General features: G+C 56.2%; 1 protein-coding gene across 5 annotated transcripts in view; it reads right to left on the reverse strand.

Moving 5' to 3' along the window:
* FYCO1 (FYVE and coiled-coil domain autophagy adaptor 1) overlaps positions 1–13,061 on the reverse strand; it is a 61,442-nt gene that overhangs the window by 27,043 nt on the left and 21,338 nt on the right. For all 5 annotated transcript variants that reach the window (XM_045297622.1, XM_045297620.1, XM_045297618.1 and 2 more), the window contains exons 5-9: positions 8,344–8,450; positions 6,968–7,111; positions 5,165–5,255; positions 1,260–3,602; positions 301–393 (exon numbers count right to left, since the gene is read on the reverse strand). In XM_045297622.1, the coding sequence (XP_045153557.1) occupies positions 301–393; positions 1,260–3,602; positions 5,165–5,255; positions 6,968–7,111; positions 8,344–8,450 (2,778 nt within the window). The remainder of the gene's footprint in view (positions 1–300; positions 394–1,259; positions 3,603–5,164; positions 5,256–6,967; positions 7,112–8,343; positions 8,451–13,061) is intronic.

The raw sequence follows: 13,061 nt of genomic DNA on the forward strand, positions 1-13,061 counted from the left end.
GTCAAGTGTGGGATCTCTAAGACAAAGGATTAGAGGCTAAGCCCCTGCTTTCCTAAGAAGCCAGGGCAAGGTGAAAGACACACTCCAACCAGGTGTCTCGGGGGCGGGAGGGGTTGTCATCCAGACTCCAGGAGCCCGGAAAGGAGAACTGTGGACAGCTCGGCCTGGGAACAGGAAGTCTGGCAGGGAACCGCCTTCACCCGTCCAGTACAAACCAAGCCAGAGGGCCTCTTTCCTGAGAGGTCCACATGCTGAGTGTGGAATGGCCTGGTCAGGACACCAGGCCCCGTCCAGCTCTACCTTCAGCTTCCCCTCGGCCTCCTCCGCAGCCCGCAGCTTCCGGCCCTGCTCCTCCAGCTGGCCGCGCAAGCTTCTGGACTCTTCACTGGCTGCCTGGGGAGACAGGAGGAAGAAAGGGATCATGAGACTGGTTCCTTGTTCTAAGGCTACGGCCCCACCCTCTCCGAGTGGGGACAGGCAGCCAGTTCTTACCCTCTCCCCCAAAATAGGGTCCTCAGTGCATGTCGAGCTGTTGGGGGAGGGGAACATCCCCCAGGGTTACGCAGTAAAAAGACTCCACCAAAGTCCCTACACTTGCAGTTTCCGGTGCCCAGTGAGCCGCAGGGAGTGGCCCAGGCAGCTGGCCCCTGCACAGGCCCAGCAGTGTGGCCTGAGAGGAGGGCCAAGAGGACCAGGAATGGGCTGCAGACCCTACTGCCAGCAGATGAGTGACAAGCAACTGCTGTGGCCTCACTTCTGGCCCTCAGAGCGTGGGCTGTGCCGGATTCACAGACAACTGGCCGCTGCTGGCCTCTGGTCTCCTTCCAGAGGGCCACATGAGAACATGCGGAGTGGGTTCTCCACTGCGGCAACTATTCTCCAGTAGGCTGCCAGGGGAGGGGCTGGCCTTCAGGCTGTCATGGACTGCGGGGGGCACAGGGCAGTGGATTTGAGACTGGGGTAGGGGTCTCCCGACTGACAGTGGGTTTGAGGCTATCAGGTGGGAATGAGAGACTCAAACAGCAAGGCCCCTGATGGAATCTCTTCATCAAAACAGCCTGCTCTGTAAGTGGTGGCTGTGAAAGGCACTTCTGTGAGGGCTGGGCTTGTTTGCAATGGCCTTCGGCTTCGGGCCGAGGCGCCCCTCTCCAGCGCCCTGTCCCTGAGGGGCTCCTGTGGGGAGTGGGGAGCCATGACTAGGGCCGGGCCCACCCAGGGTGTTCCAGGGTCCCCACCTGGCCCGTGGTGGCCTGCATTACCTTCAGCTGGTTCTGGTAGTCCATGATCTCCGTGCTCAGCTGGAACTTCACGGTGTCCAGCTCCTGGCTTGCAGCCGCCCGGAGGCCCTGGGCGTGCTGCTCGGCCTGAGCCAGCTGGGCCTGCAGGCTAGCCAGGGCGCCAGCGGTGTCCTCGGCCTCTGCCACCCTCAGCTTCTCCTGCAAGTGTTCCTTCTCTTGCTGCAGCCCCGCCACTTGGCGCTGCAGGGCCTCGCGCTCCCTGGTGGCCACCTCTTTAGTGTCCTGCAGCTCCTGGATGACCCGGGCCAGGGCCCCCTCCACGCGATCCTTCTCCGCGGACAGGGCACAGACCTGGATGCCGAGCTCAGCCGTGTCTGTGTTGGCCCGGTGCAGCTGCTCCTGCAGCTCCGCGTGCTCCAGCCGGGCTTGCACGGAGCCCTGCTTAGCCTGGCTCAGCTCCTCCTGCAGCGTCTGGAGTTCGGCCACCCTCTGCAGGGCCTCGCTGGCCCTCTCCTCCTGCAGCGCCCCTTCCCGCTCCGAGCACTGCAGCAGCTCCTGCACGTGGGCCCGGTTGAGGGCTTCGCTCTGCTCCTTCAGCTGCCGCACCAGGGCCTTGTGCTCCCCCAGGACTGCCTCGGTCACTCCCAGCTGGCTCTGCGCCTTCGCCCGGTCGTCCAGCGCTGCCCGGAGCCGGCTCTGGATGTCCACCATTTCGGCCCGCAGGCGCTGGGCCTCCCCCTGATGAACCTCCAACTGCACCTGAGACAGGGCCAGCTGGGAGGCCAGCTCGTGGGAGGTGGCGTCCTGGGGAGGGCCGAGCCCCTCTTGGCCTTTCTCTGCCGTCGGGACCTGTGTCAGCGCGGTCTGCTGCTGGCGCTGGCTCCTCAGCTCCTGGAGCTCCCCGTCCCGGGCCTCCACCAGCTGCCGGCACCGCTCGGCCTCCTCCCGCAGGCGCTGGCACTCGTCCTCCTTGCTCTGCAAGGCGGCATCCTTCTCTGCCACTCGGGTCTTCATGATCTCCTTAGCCTTCCTCACCGCCTGGAGGCTTGCTTCCATCTGGTCGCCCATGAGCCGGATGCTCGCCTGCTCTGACTGCAGGGAGGCCAGGGAGCCGCGGATGGCTGCCTCGCGCCCCTGCAGCGCCTCGTAGTCAGCCTGCAGGGCCTGCAGCTTGCCCTCCAGCAGCTGGTTGCGCTCCAGAACGCTCCGCAGCTCCTCCTGCAGCTCCTTGTGGGCCTGCTGGGGCGCCTCCTCCTGGTCAGCCTCGGCATGGCTGGGCTGGCCCCCCTCCAGCTGCTGGCAGCTCTGTGGCTGGGGGGCGCAGCCCTCGCCTGCCACGGGCAGCTGTGGGCCGGGCTGTCCAGCCAGATGCTCGACCATCTTCACCTTCTGGCTGAGGTGATCCTTGTCCTGAACGAGCTGCTGCTTCTGCTCCTCCAGCTCGCCCACGTGCTGGCTGACCTGGGACAGCTGGGTCTCCAGGAGCTGCAACTGCCGCATCAGTGCCCGGGCCTCCTGCTCCAGCAGCTCCTTCTCCTGCCGCCGGCACCGCTCCTCGTGCCTCGACTCCGCCAGTTCCTCCTCCGCTGTGCTCAGGTGGCCCAGCGCCTCGTGCAACTGGCGCCGGAGCTGGGCGGCCTCCTTGCCCTTCCTGGCCAGCTCTTCCTGGAGAGGGGCGATCTCCCTGGCGGTGCCCTCCAGGCAGGCTCGGGCCTCCTCCTTCAGCTGCAGCTCCCTGGCCAGCTGCTCCAGCTGGCTGCTCTGCTGCCGGTTGAGCTCCTGGAGCCTGGTGCTCTCCCCCTCGAGGGCACGAAGCTTTGCTTCCAGGTCCTGGATGGCCGAGGCTGAGCCTCTGGGGACGGGCTCTTGCTGCTCCTTTGCGTCCAGGGCCTTCTCTGCCTCCTGCTGGGGTCTCCCAGCCAGTGGGTCCCGCGTGGCCTCAAGTTCCTGCACCAGGGGCCGCAGCAGGGACTGTAGCTGCCTCACACCTGCCTGGAAGTCCTCCCGCTCTTCGGCACCCAGCTCCAGGGCCTGCAGGCACTTCTGCAGCTCCTTCACGGCCCCTGCGGTGGCCTGGGTGACCCCCCACTGCTTCTCCAGCTCGGCTGCCAGGCGCGTGAGGTGGGCATCCTTGGCGGCCGAGCTCCCCGTCTCCGTCTCCCTCTCCGCACGCAGCTGCTCGCTCAGTGAGCGGACAGCTGCCCTTAGTTCCTGGTTCTCTTGGTCCAGCTGCTGCATTTGCTCCTGCAGCTTCTTCTCCCGCAACTCCAACTGGTCCAGCTCCAGCCGCATCTCGTCAAAGCCCTCCAGGGCCTCGCTGGTCAGGGGGCTGTTCAAGTCCAAGCTGGAGGCCATCTCCTGGGTCTGGGAAGAAAACACACACACGTGGCTCTGGAAGGGAACTCCAGGGCCCCTTGCACAAGCTTCAGGTTGAGTCAAAGCCCAGAACTCCCCAAAACAGTCTTTATGAGGCCCAAGGTTAGTCTGACAAGCTGTCAGTCAGAGGGTGAAAGAGCCCTTGCTTAAGGCACCACCGGTGCATTCCCAAGACCCAGGGCCTCAGGTCCGTGGTCCGAGAAGACTCCCACTGGCCTCTCCCATGTTAGCCTCCTGTAGCTCTATTAAATGGAAGGATGCCGGTTGTCAGAGTGTTACATATAACTCGGATTAAAGCCTGGTTAAACCATGAGAAGATGAAAGATGACTACTTCCTACACCAGCAAAGCAGACACCAGGCTCAGCAGTTCCCACTGACAACCGAATGACCCTGGTTACTTCTGGTGCAACCCTTCCCACCCTGCTTTTCTGAGTTGTGCCTCAGGGACAAATGCACGGCCCCTCGATTCCTCTCTGCAATCTCCCCAACTGCTGCGGTCGGCCTGGTCCCAGAGTTCTTAAAGGAGCAGGCTGCTCGAGGCTGGCCTTCCCACTACTTATGCTAAACCATCGCTCAGGGCTAAGGTGACTGCGGGTATCTCAGGGCCATCGTTTTAGAAGCATGTCCAGCCTCTGTGGCTCCAGAAAGTTGGGAGAAGCCCAGGAGATTTTTCAATTCTGCCCTACATTTCCCCACATTTGGTCAGGGTAGCTGGGCACCACCCAGCTTTTCTGACCTCAATCAACGCAAACAAAGGAGGTGGCTGTTCCAGGAGGCAATGGTCCACAGTCCACATCCTCCTCCTGTTCCCGATGTTCTCTCTGCCTCTGTTGCTCCAATTGGAGACCAATTCTTAATGCTTCTTATAGGAATCATTCGTTTAATTTCTATTATTGATTAATATCAGTACTCTTTTCCACACATCTATATACAGCTGGGAAGGACACATTCATGTTTTTAACAAAAATAACCAAACCTAACCCACTAACTTTCTTGAGTGCCCTTGCCGACGCCCTTCAGCACTGCACGTGTTCACCCATCCCTCCCCGCAGCCACCTCGGGGCCAGCATGGCTGTGCTACTGCCCCCCCACCTTCTGGAGGAGAGAGCAATAATCGCCCCGGCCAAAGAGCCGAGGGAGTCAGTGTCAGAATTGGACTCCCTTAAACGGCTTCCACAAAAAGCTTTAAAAATAACTTACTTAGTACTAGTTGTAAAAATCCTGGCTTGAAGAAATTGTGCATATAACCCAGGAGTCAGACTGCTCTGGTCTCAACCAGTCGGTTGTGACCCCTTTGAGGGTTGAACGATCCTTTCACAGGGATCGCCCGATGCATAACAGTAGCAAAATTACAGTTATGAAGTAGCAACGAAAATAATTTTATGGCTGGGGGGACACACCACAACCTGAGGAACTGTACTAAAGGGTCACCATTAGGAAGGTGGAGGAGCTCTGGAACCACTGGGTTCAAACAATAGGTAGCTGACATCACCTGTGGGCTGCTGGGGGCAGGGGCATCACCTGGCTAATGCATCCTTTCTGCCATTACCTGTAGGTAACTGCTCACCAAGCTGCTCATGCTGGAGGTTCGGCTGGGAGGTTTCCACAGGTACGCAGAGGAGCTGAGAGCCAGAGTCCTCCTGTGGGGTCACACAATACGCATACTTGTACTTGGAGCAGAAAATCAATTGCCCGCACACCTGCACGCATGCAGCCAGGGGATGGGAGGAGGCCTTGCTTTCCCGCTCGGGTGTGTGGAGGTAAAGCCCCACCGTGTTCCTCAGGGAGCACATTCAGGTTGGCCTGGCCCACCCCTTCAAAATTGAAAATAAATTTAGCACGCATTTCCTAATTTGGGGTTTAACTTTTCCCTAAATATTTAATACTTGCTGAGACAGGTTAGGAAAGAGGCTGGGCACTTCCACCCTCTTACCTCAAGTTTGAATGACTGAGAAATGTTCCCAGGTCGACAGAGATGGGCCTGACCACACCTCACACCCAGTTCCCTTGTAAACTTGCGGCCTGTTATGATGGCCTGTCATTTTCAGTTTCTTCCCCTTTCTTGCAAAACCAATGTGCCTTTCTTCCCACTCCCTAGCTTTACAAAGCCTGCATTTGGCCAGCTCAGATTGAACATGGCGGCCCACACACCTGTAGCCTTGAGTTGAACCCAAAAACAAAGCTCCCAGGTAGAGGACTAGAACCTGTAACGGGGCTGTACCAGGTGACTGTCCCAGGTGAAGGCAGCCCCAGTGTAGGCTGCAGACCCCATGGCAAACGCCTGCCATTGTGTGCAACCAACTACCCTAACTCCACCCAGGTGAGCTCAATTGCTGGACTTTCCCACCTCTTCTCATGACTAAACATGTCATTCCCACTTAAACGCACATGCAATGGTTACAGTGGCTAGGCTGTGATCCCCAAGATCAGCAGGTTGAAACCACTGCCGTTCCGAGTGAGAAGGATGGGGCTGTCTACTCCTGCAAGGTCTCAGGGACTCTCTGGGCCGGTTCTACCTGCCCTACAGGGCTGCCACCAGTTGGCACTGACTCGATGGTAGGGCGTTTCATTTCTCTGGTTTCCCTTGTTTGGTGGGACGCTGTCTGTGTTGCCTCCCCCGGGTCTCCCTTTGCATGACACGTCTCCGTCCCATACGCCTTTTTTCACGCCCTTTACAAGGCACTTCTCTGCCGGCACAGAAAGCTTGGCTCCCTACGTGGTTACTTAGTGAGCACCGAAAGAACCTTCCACTGGAAGCTGGTTCTGATAACAGTGTCGTCCTGTCTGCTTGTGAGGAACCAGTAGCCGTTGACGTATTTGAAAGGGCTCATGGTCACTGCTTTCTGTGACACACACAATACATCAGCAAGCCGTGCTTCTAGTCCGAGCTCCTGCACTGGGCGGTGCAGATAGGAGAACAGATCCGCACGGCAGAAAGCTCTATCGGGCCTTGGCGAGTCTAGGTGGACAAGTCTGGTGTGCTGCCCTCCCTCCCTCTGCAGCATTTCCAGCGAAGCGGGGTTTTACTGCACCAGGCTCTTCCCCTCATAAGCTCTGTAAACTTTCACCCAAGCCACCATCAAATGTCTCCCAAATGTAAAAGCCTGAGGTTTGGGGTTGGCCTCTCCTGGGCCTCCCGCCAGCTGGCCAGCGAGGGCGGTTTAAAGCTGGGGGTCTGCAGGTGTTCTGGCCAGGCAGGAGGCATCAAGGTGGAGAAAGCGGGAAGGTTGCGAGGCTTTTGACTTTATGTATTTTCCTTTGCAAGCCCAACTGCGTTTGGTGGGTGACAAACTTCAGAAACCCCGTGCCCTTCTCTCCCGTGTCTTTCAAAAGCAACGGTTCTGCCAAGTACCTGGCAAATGTCGGCCAGGCGGCGTCCAAGTCGTAGCCCCTGGACGCCAGGTCAAAGTGCACCTCGGTCAGCTCGTACAGCTGGCCCACAATGTCTGAGCTCAGCTTCGGCTTCAGAAACGGGCTTCGGGCGTAGTACCAGTCACTGTTGGAAAACACAAAGATGTGTGGACCGCAGAGGACAGAGCGAGCAAATTCACTCCATTTCCCAGTGCGGCTCGGCCGCGTCAAATTCCAACTCATTTTGCTAAATGCACCCACATACACACACCGATTTTGATTTTGGCTGTGGGAATACATAACTCTCCAATAGCCTTGTTCTTCTTCAAAGGCGTCATTGGAATGACCTGGTTATGTGCCCGTTTATTATTCACATGATGCCGATTTCCCCCAAACGATGTGATATGCCTTCAAATCTCAATCAAGGAAGGAGTCCTTGGGGAGTGGGGCTCTTTGTGGAAAAACCACCTCGCAGCTTCGACTTCTCCAGAACTCAACCCGGGGCCCTGAACACACCGCTGGTTTGTCTAGACACCCACATAACAGGCAAGGAACACAATCATGAACCAAAGACGCTATCTGAGCGTTTGAAGTGGTGGTGACCTCGCTGCAGGTGAGGGAGGCGACAAGAGCCAAGGCAGATCGACACGGAGGCGCTCACAGATCTACTTGGCTGATGTGGGTGAACACGAGAAACCAGATGTTTTTGACGAGCTTCACCGATCAATACGGGAACAAAATACCCTTAAAACCAAATGTGCACACGCTCTCAACCACACACACGATACACATCTTCCTGTTGGTCAGTCTTAGAGCAGATGGAAGGAAATGCTCCTTCTGGTGGGTGTGTGGGTGGGAGGTAGGGGCCACAAAGCTGGAAAAGAGGTGTCGAGGGAGCTCCAGTGGCTGGTTCTGGGTTTGCAGCTCCTTAGCCGATCCCTCCCTCTTCCCTCATACATTCCATCCCCGCCTCCTTCCTGTGCCCCGGTACTAGCTGACCTCCATGAACAACTCGAGCTCCACAGCTCCACAGCGGCCTGCGGTCTGGGGTGCCTGTCAGTCTCCGGGAAGCTGAGACCCCTGGGGACTCAGGGGAGGAAAGCCCCCAAGTGACTGCAGAGAGGCCAACAGAGCAACCCAGGGCGGGCCTGCCCACGGGCACCCAGAAACCAAGAGGCCTGCGTCTGAGCTCCAGCGGCCTCTCTGAGCCTCACTTTCCTCAGCTGTCAAAACCCAGTGCCAGCTGCCAGGCATGGGTAGAGGAACAGGAAACAAAGTGGACGCTGGATTCCCCACAGGCCAAGGCGCAGCACAGACGGGCAGCGCTCACTGCTCAGGAGGGGCTTTAGATGGTCCCTGTCGGGTCTGAAGACTCACCTGGTGACTTTGGTGTTCATGAAGCACTGCTGTAAGGTGTCTGCCAGTCTCTGGTGCACCAAGGAGTAGCGGATAAATGCTCTTCCTTTCCCCAGAGATGTCCGGAGCTACAAAACAAGAGAGCAAATTGTGTAAACGCAGTGGAGTGCTGGTCTCAGCCAAACACAGACCCGCCGGCCTCATGGGATGGCTTGCAAAAAAACAACAGATGCATGGCAGAAAATGCCACCCAAGCCAACTCTAAGAATTTGCTCCCTTGTGGCCCTCAAAGGACACCAGACCGCTGAGGATGCTACCCAGGCGGGAGGGCATGCAGTGGGCAGCCTTCCTGCTGAATGCGTCAAGGCAGATCTATGCCTGTGGATCCTACTGGAATGGCACTCTCCTAGGTTTAGGGTCAGATACTAAAAACCTGATTTAATTGGGAAAATGTATACTACAGGGCCTCACAAGGTTTGTGAAAAAATTCCATTCCACTTTCCGATAAACTTGTGAAAGTTCCCACCCACTCCACCCCCAACTCAACCCCGGTCTATAATAAACCTGGAAGTAAAAGAAAGGGCACCTCCCGCCAGAAGGGGGCTGGCAGAGTATGAGAGGGTCTGATCGGTCTGGCTGGTGTCCCAATGAGTGGGCCTCAAGGTGTAGAGGGGGCAGACACAGGGGGGAGGCCGCTGATGCTAGGCCGGAGCACTCATGGAAGAGGGGAGAGAGTAAGCAACAGGGCCAAAGTGTCTAAAAGGGTTTTTTTAAGTTGTTTTGCCAGATGTGTAACCTGTGGACTCATCAAGTAGCATCCACACATCTGTGCACTTTCCTGCAAGGACTTGTTTGTATTCAGACATTTCAACTCCCTACACTCAAGTAGGTGGCCAGGGGCAGGCGCAGGGCTGTCTCTGGGCAGCCCCATCACATTGGGCAGGTCGATTCCTGGGATTCCGAGGACCAGTGCAGGCCTCTCTTCAAGGCCCTACCTCTGCCCCAGAGCACACGTCTCTATCAAGCCACATACCAACAGCTGCAGCAATCTTGAGGTTTAAATTTGCTTCTTCAAACACAAGTTTTAGGGAGGTTTCTGGAAACGTGCTTCACTATGCTGGTTAGAGAGCAGGGCTATGCTGGCTGTGGGCATCGCTGCTGAAGTGGATGGAAAACGAGGGCAGCCACAGAAGACACTTGTCACTCCTTTGCAAACCAGAAGTTCAGGAAAGCAGGCAGGAATGCGGACGCTCCCAAGCCACTAACAAAGTCCATTCAGTCGGGCGCTGGCTCTGATTGGCAGGGAATCGGGACCCGCATGCCCCCTTCTCCATCCCTTCAAATGCTGCCTGGGTGGTGTGCATGGTTTCTGCTCGGCTACTAAACCCAAGGGGTGGGCATTGAACCCACCCAGAGGCACTGCAGAAGCTGGGCATGACAACTGGTTAGGAAGATAGCCAAGAAACCACCAGAGTTCTACTCTACCACACGAGTCAGGATGGGTCTGGGCCATCGGGATGCGCGTGAGTGCTCCAGACAGAAGCACGGCTCTGCACCCCGCATCGGCGTGGTCCTGATGCTGCATAGACCCTGGAGGGGCACCTCTTAGCCCAAGCGGCTTTATTCTTGTTGCTGACTCAAGGAAATGCTACCACAGCATCAACGTTTTTAAAAACACAAAAAGGCGTGAAACCTCCTCTCCACAGAAGCTGTAATACAAACCCCAGCTGAATGTCATGGTCGGAGGTGTCATAGACAGGAAATGAAGTGTGGGCAAGAGCCCCGCCTCCCTGGTTCCAGGTCGTCGATCTTGACTGATGCCCAGGGGGGAACCTTGATGTGCCAGCCCCAGGTCCAAATACCTTTCCCCTGAGTGAGGTGAGCGGCGGGCGCTGAGACCTGCTGAGCAAGGCACGCTGAAGACACTCTGGGGCAGGCTCCCCAGGATATAATAAGGACCCCATGTCACAGCCCACACCCACAAGCTCCTAAAACTGGGACAAGTCATCATTAATGGCAAACTGGCCACCACTAGTCTTTAGAACACTCGCTGTTTGTGGTGGCAGCCATTTGAGGCTGTGTTTTCAAATTAGGCCTATTAATGGAATTGAGTGTATGTGAAGAGGTGCCCTGGGAGTGCATGGGTTAAGTGCGGGGCTGTCAACCCAGAGGTGGCCGTTTCTAACCCATCCGCTGCTCCAAGGGAGGCAAATACAGCCGCGTGTCTGTGGCGACGGACAGCCTCCTCAGCACAGGCACCAATCTCTACATTAGCCTACAGAGCTGAGCAAGAGGCAGAAGTGGCTCTGTGGCAGGGGGGCTTTTTTAAAAAGGGAAATGGGCATTTTAAAACATAGTCCAAACAGCTGCTGGAGAAGGAAACAATAGTTCCTTTTAACTGCAAGCGAAACATGGCCTGGTCTTTTAATGCATTTACTATTACTTTTTGAGATCCCAGGCCCACTTTCATTACCTAATTCCTCAATATTCAGCTTCTAACTAGAACCTGTACACGCTACACCGGGAAGTGATACAACAGCAGCAAGGGCAGTTCATGTCTTTGAGATGATCTTGCTGTAATAAGCCAGGCCGCTGCGCAGGAGTCCCAGGCCAAGCATCATTCCTTGTGGGGAAGCCGTTTAAGCAGAGCTTAACGCCAACCCTCTGGAGCCCTGGAGGACCTTAGCACAAACTACTGCCTCCCACAGAATGGTGCCCTGCAGGGCCTCTGAGCAGCGGTCAAGAACATCCCTGCGGCCCACAGAGGCTTTTTCCATAGTGCCTACAGTTCCCAACAACACAGACCTTCTAACTGTGTGAACTTCATTTTATTGGAACGACAGCCGAGGGAGAACATGCAGGTGTCAGTGGCGGTGAACGCAGGGCTACGGTCATGGCCTCCTGATCCTTTTGACTGCAGGCAAAACATGGCCTCCTAAATGCCGAGCGGAGGCTGTGGGGTTTTCAAGGAAAACTTCAGGGAATCAAGCTGTTTGGTGACTTAATTGTGTTCCACCAATTACTGAGGCAGAGCAGAATGAAGGTGACTTCAGCTCCTCTCTTTCAAGAAGAGGGTGCCCATGTGTTTCCGTCAATCAGAAGCCAGCTCACCTAGGGGTACTGGTGATTTTTTTTTTTTTTGGGGGGGGTGTCTTTGTTTTACAAGAGGCTGGTTCTAACTTGGGGGAAATAAACTCAGTAGTCATTCATTCATATCTGAGTCACTTAAAACTCCATGCAGACAACATTACAGAGAGAGACTCAGAAGTAGGACAAGGCCGGCGGGGAGGAGATTGACAAGATTAACCCAGACCTACAAGGGTGTCTCCCAGGTTAGAGACGGGCACCAGGGTTATGTTGTCTCAGGTGAGAGCCGGCCCTGGGCTGGCCCTGACTGGCAACGGCGTCCCTTCTCCGGGAGAGAGGCTTCTGCAGTCCAAGTTTCCGCATTTGGCAGTGGGGCAAGAGCGTATAGGTGTTGAGGGGACCTGGAAGTCTTAATCTATGCATTCAGAGAAATATTTGTATATGCTTTGTGTGGTTTCTAACAAGGACTGCCCTTAGCTTTGTTTAACTGTGAACCCCCACCTCCTCCTCCTCCACTGCTTTTCTGAAGCATGTGCTCCCATTGTGTGTGAGCACTCACTGGGGAGTTTCCTCTCTGCATCACAAGATTCTGACAGAACCAGTGGTATTTAAATGAAACAGTAACCAGAGAGAGAGAGAGAGAGAGAGAGAGGTGCCCTGGTAGCGTTGTCGTTCTCAGATGGGCTGCATCTGCAAGGCTGGCAGTTTGAGACCACCAGCCGTCCCAGGGAAGAAAGCCATTTCAGAAGCTCACAGGGGCAGCTCTACCCTGTCCTTAGGGTCTCTATGCATTGGTACCAACTGGACCCGAGCGCTTGGTTTGGTTTTGGTCCCCCAAGAAAGCAGCTCTGGCTGTGCTGAACTGCCAATGCAAGGTTGGTAGGGCAAACCCGCCTGCACCCCCAAGGGCGAGAGATCGGGTTTCCCAGCTCCTGGAAAGATGTACAGCCTCAGGAAGCCCTCAACTTGAGGGTAGTGGGTGTGACAAGGTCAGCACTGTGCACTCCTTAGCTGTCTGCTCCTGTAGAGACCTTGTCTTGGAAACCCTAGGGGACGATTCTACTCTGTCACATGGGGTCACTAACATTTGGAATCAACTTGATGGCAGTGGGTGTGAATCTGGGGGTGTAGTCCCCAGAGGGGACTGAAGGGCCCAATACATGCCTCCTATCCACGAACTGTGACCCTCAGCTTTCAGCTAGATGGCTGATGTTGATTACTAAAGCTACCCCGTGTCCATCGGCACACCTGGCCTCATTCTACCCAGTGGACCTGAGAGCACAGTCTTCAATGGAGCGGAAGCAGGCGGACCTTCCGGGACAGAGCCTGTGCCAGCCATAAACAAAACAAAGCAGGGATGCCTGCCTCTAGCAAGTCCATTTTCCTGGCTTTCTGTCGAATCAAGGTCTGCGTATGTTATAGTGAGAAAAGAACCCCGAGGAACGGCAATTCCAACAAAATGCACTTTCAGATTTCAACTGTCCGCAGTCGTAGAGTCCAAGGCTTCAGTCGCTCTGTGGCAGTGGGTGAGAAGGGTGTGACCACGACCACCCTGCAGATCTACGGAGGCGGCAGTCGACGGGCATGCCAGATTGGCAGTGTCTTCAAAAACAGCACTCTACACCAGGCGTCCTCAAACTATGGCTCGCGGG

This window comes from Echinops telfairi, unplaced genomic scaffold, assembly GCF_000313985.2.
Source record: "Echinops telfairi isolate 266 unplaced genomic scaffold, ASM31398v2 ScPeMD7_7420;HRSCAF=8458, whole genome shotgun sequence".
Classification (NCBI taxonomy): Eukaryota; Metazoa; Chordata; class Mammalia; order Afrosoricida; family Tenrecidae; genus Echinops; species Echinops telfairi.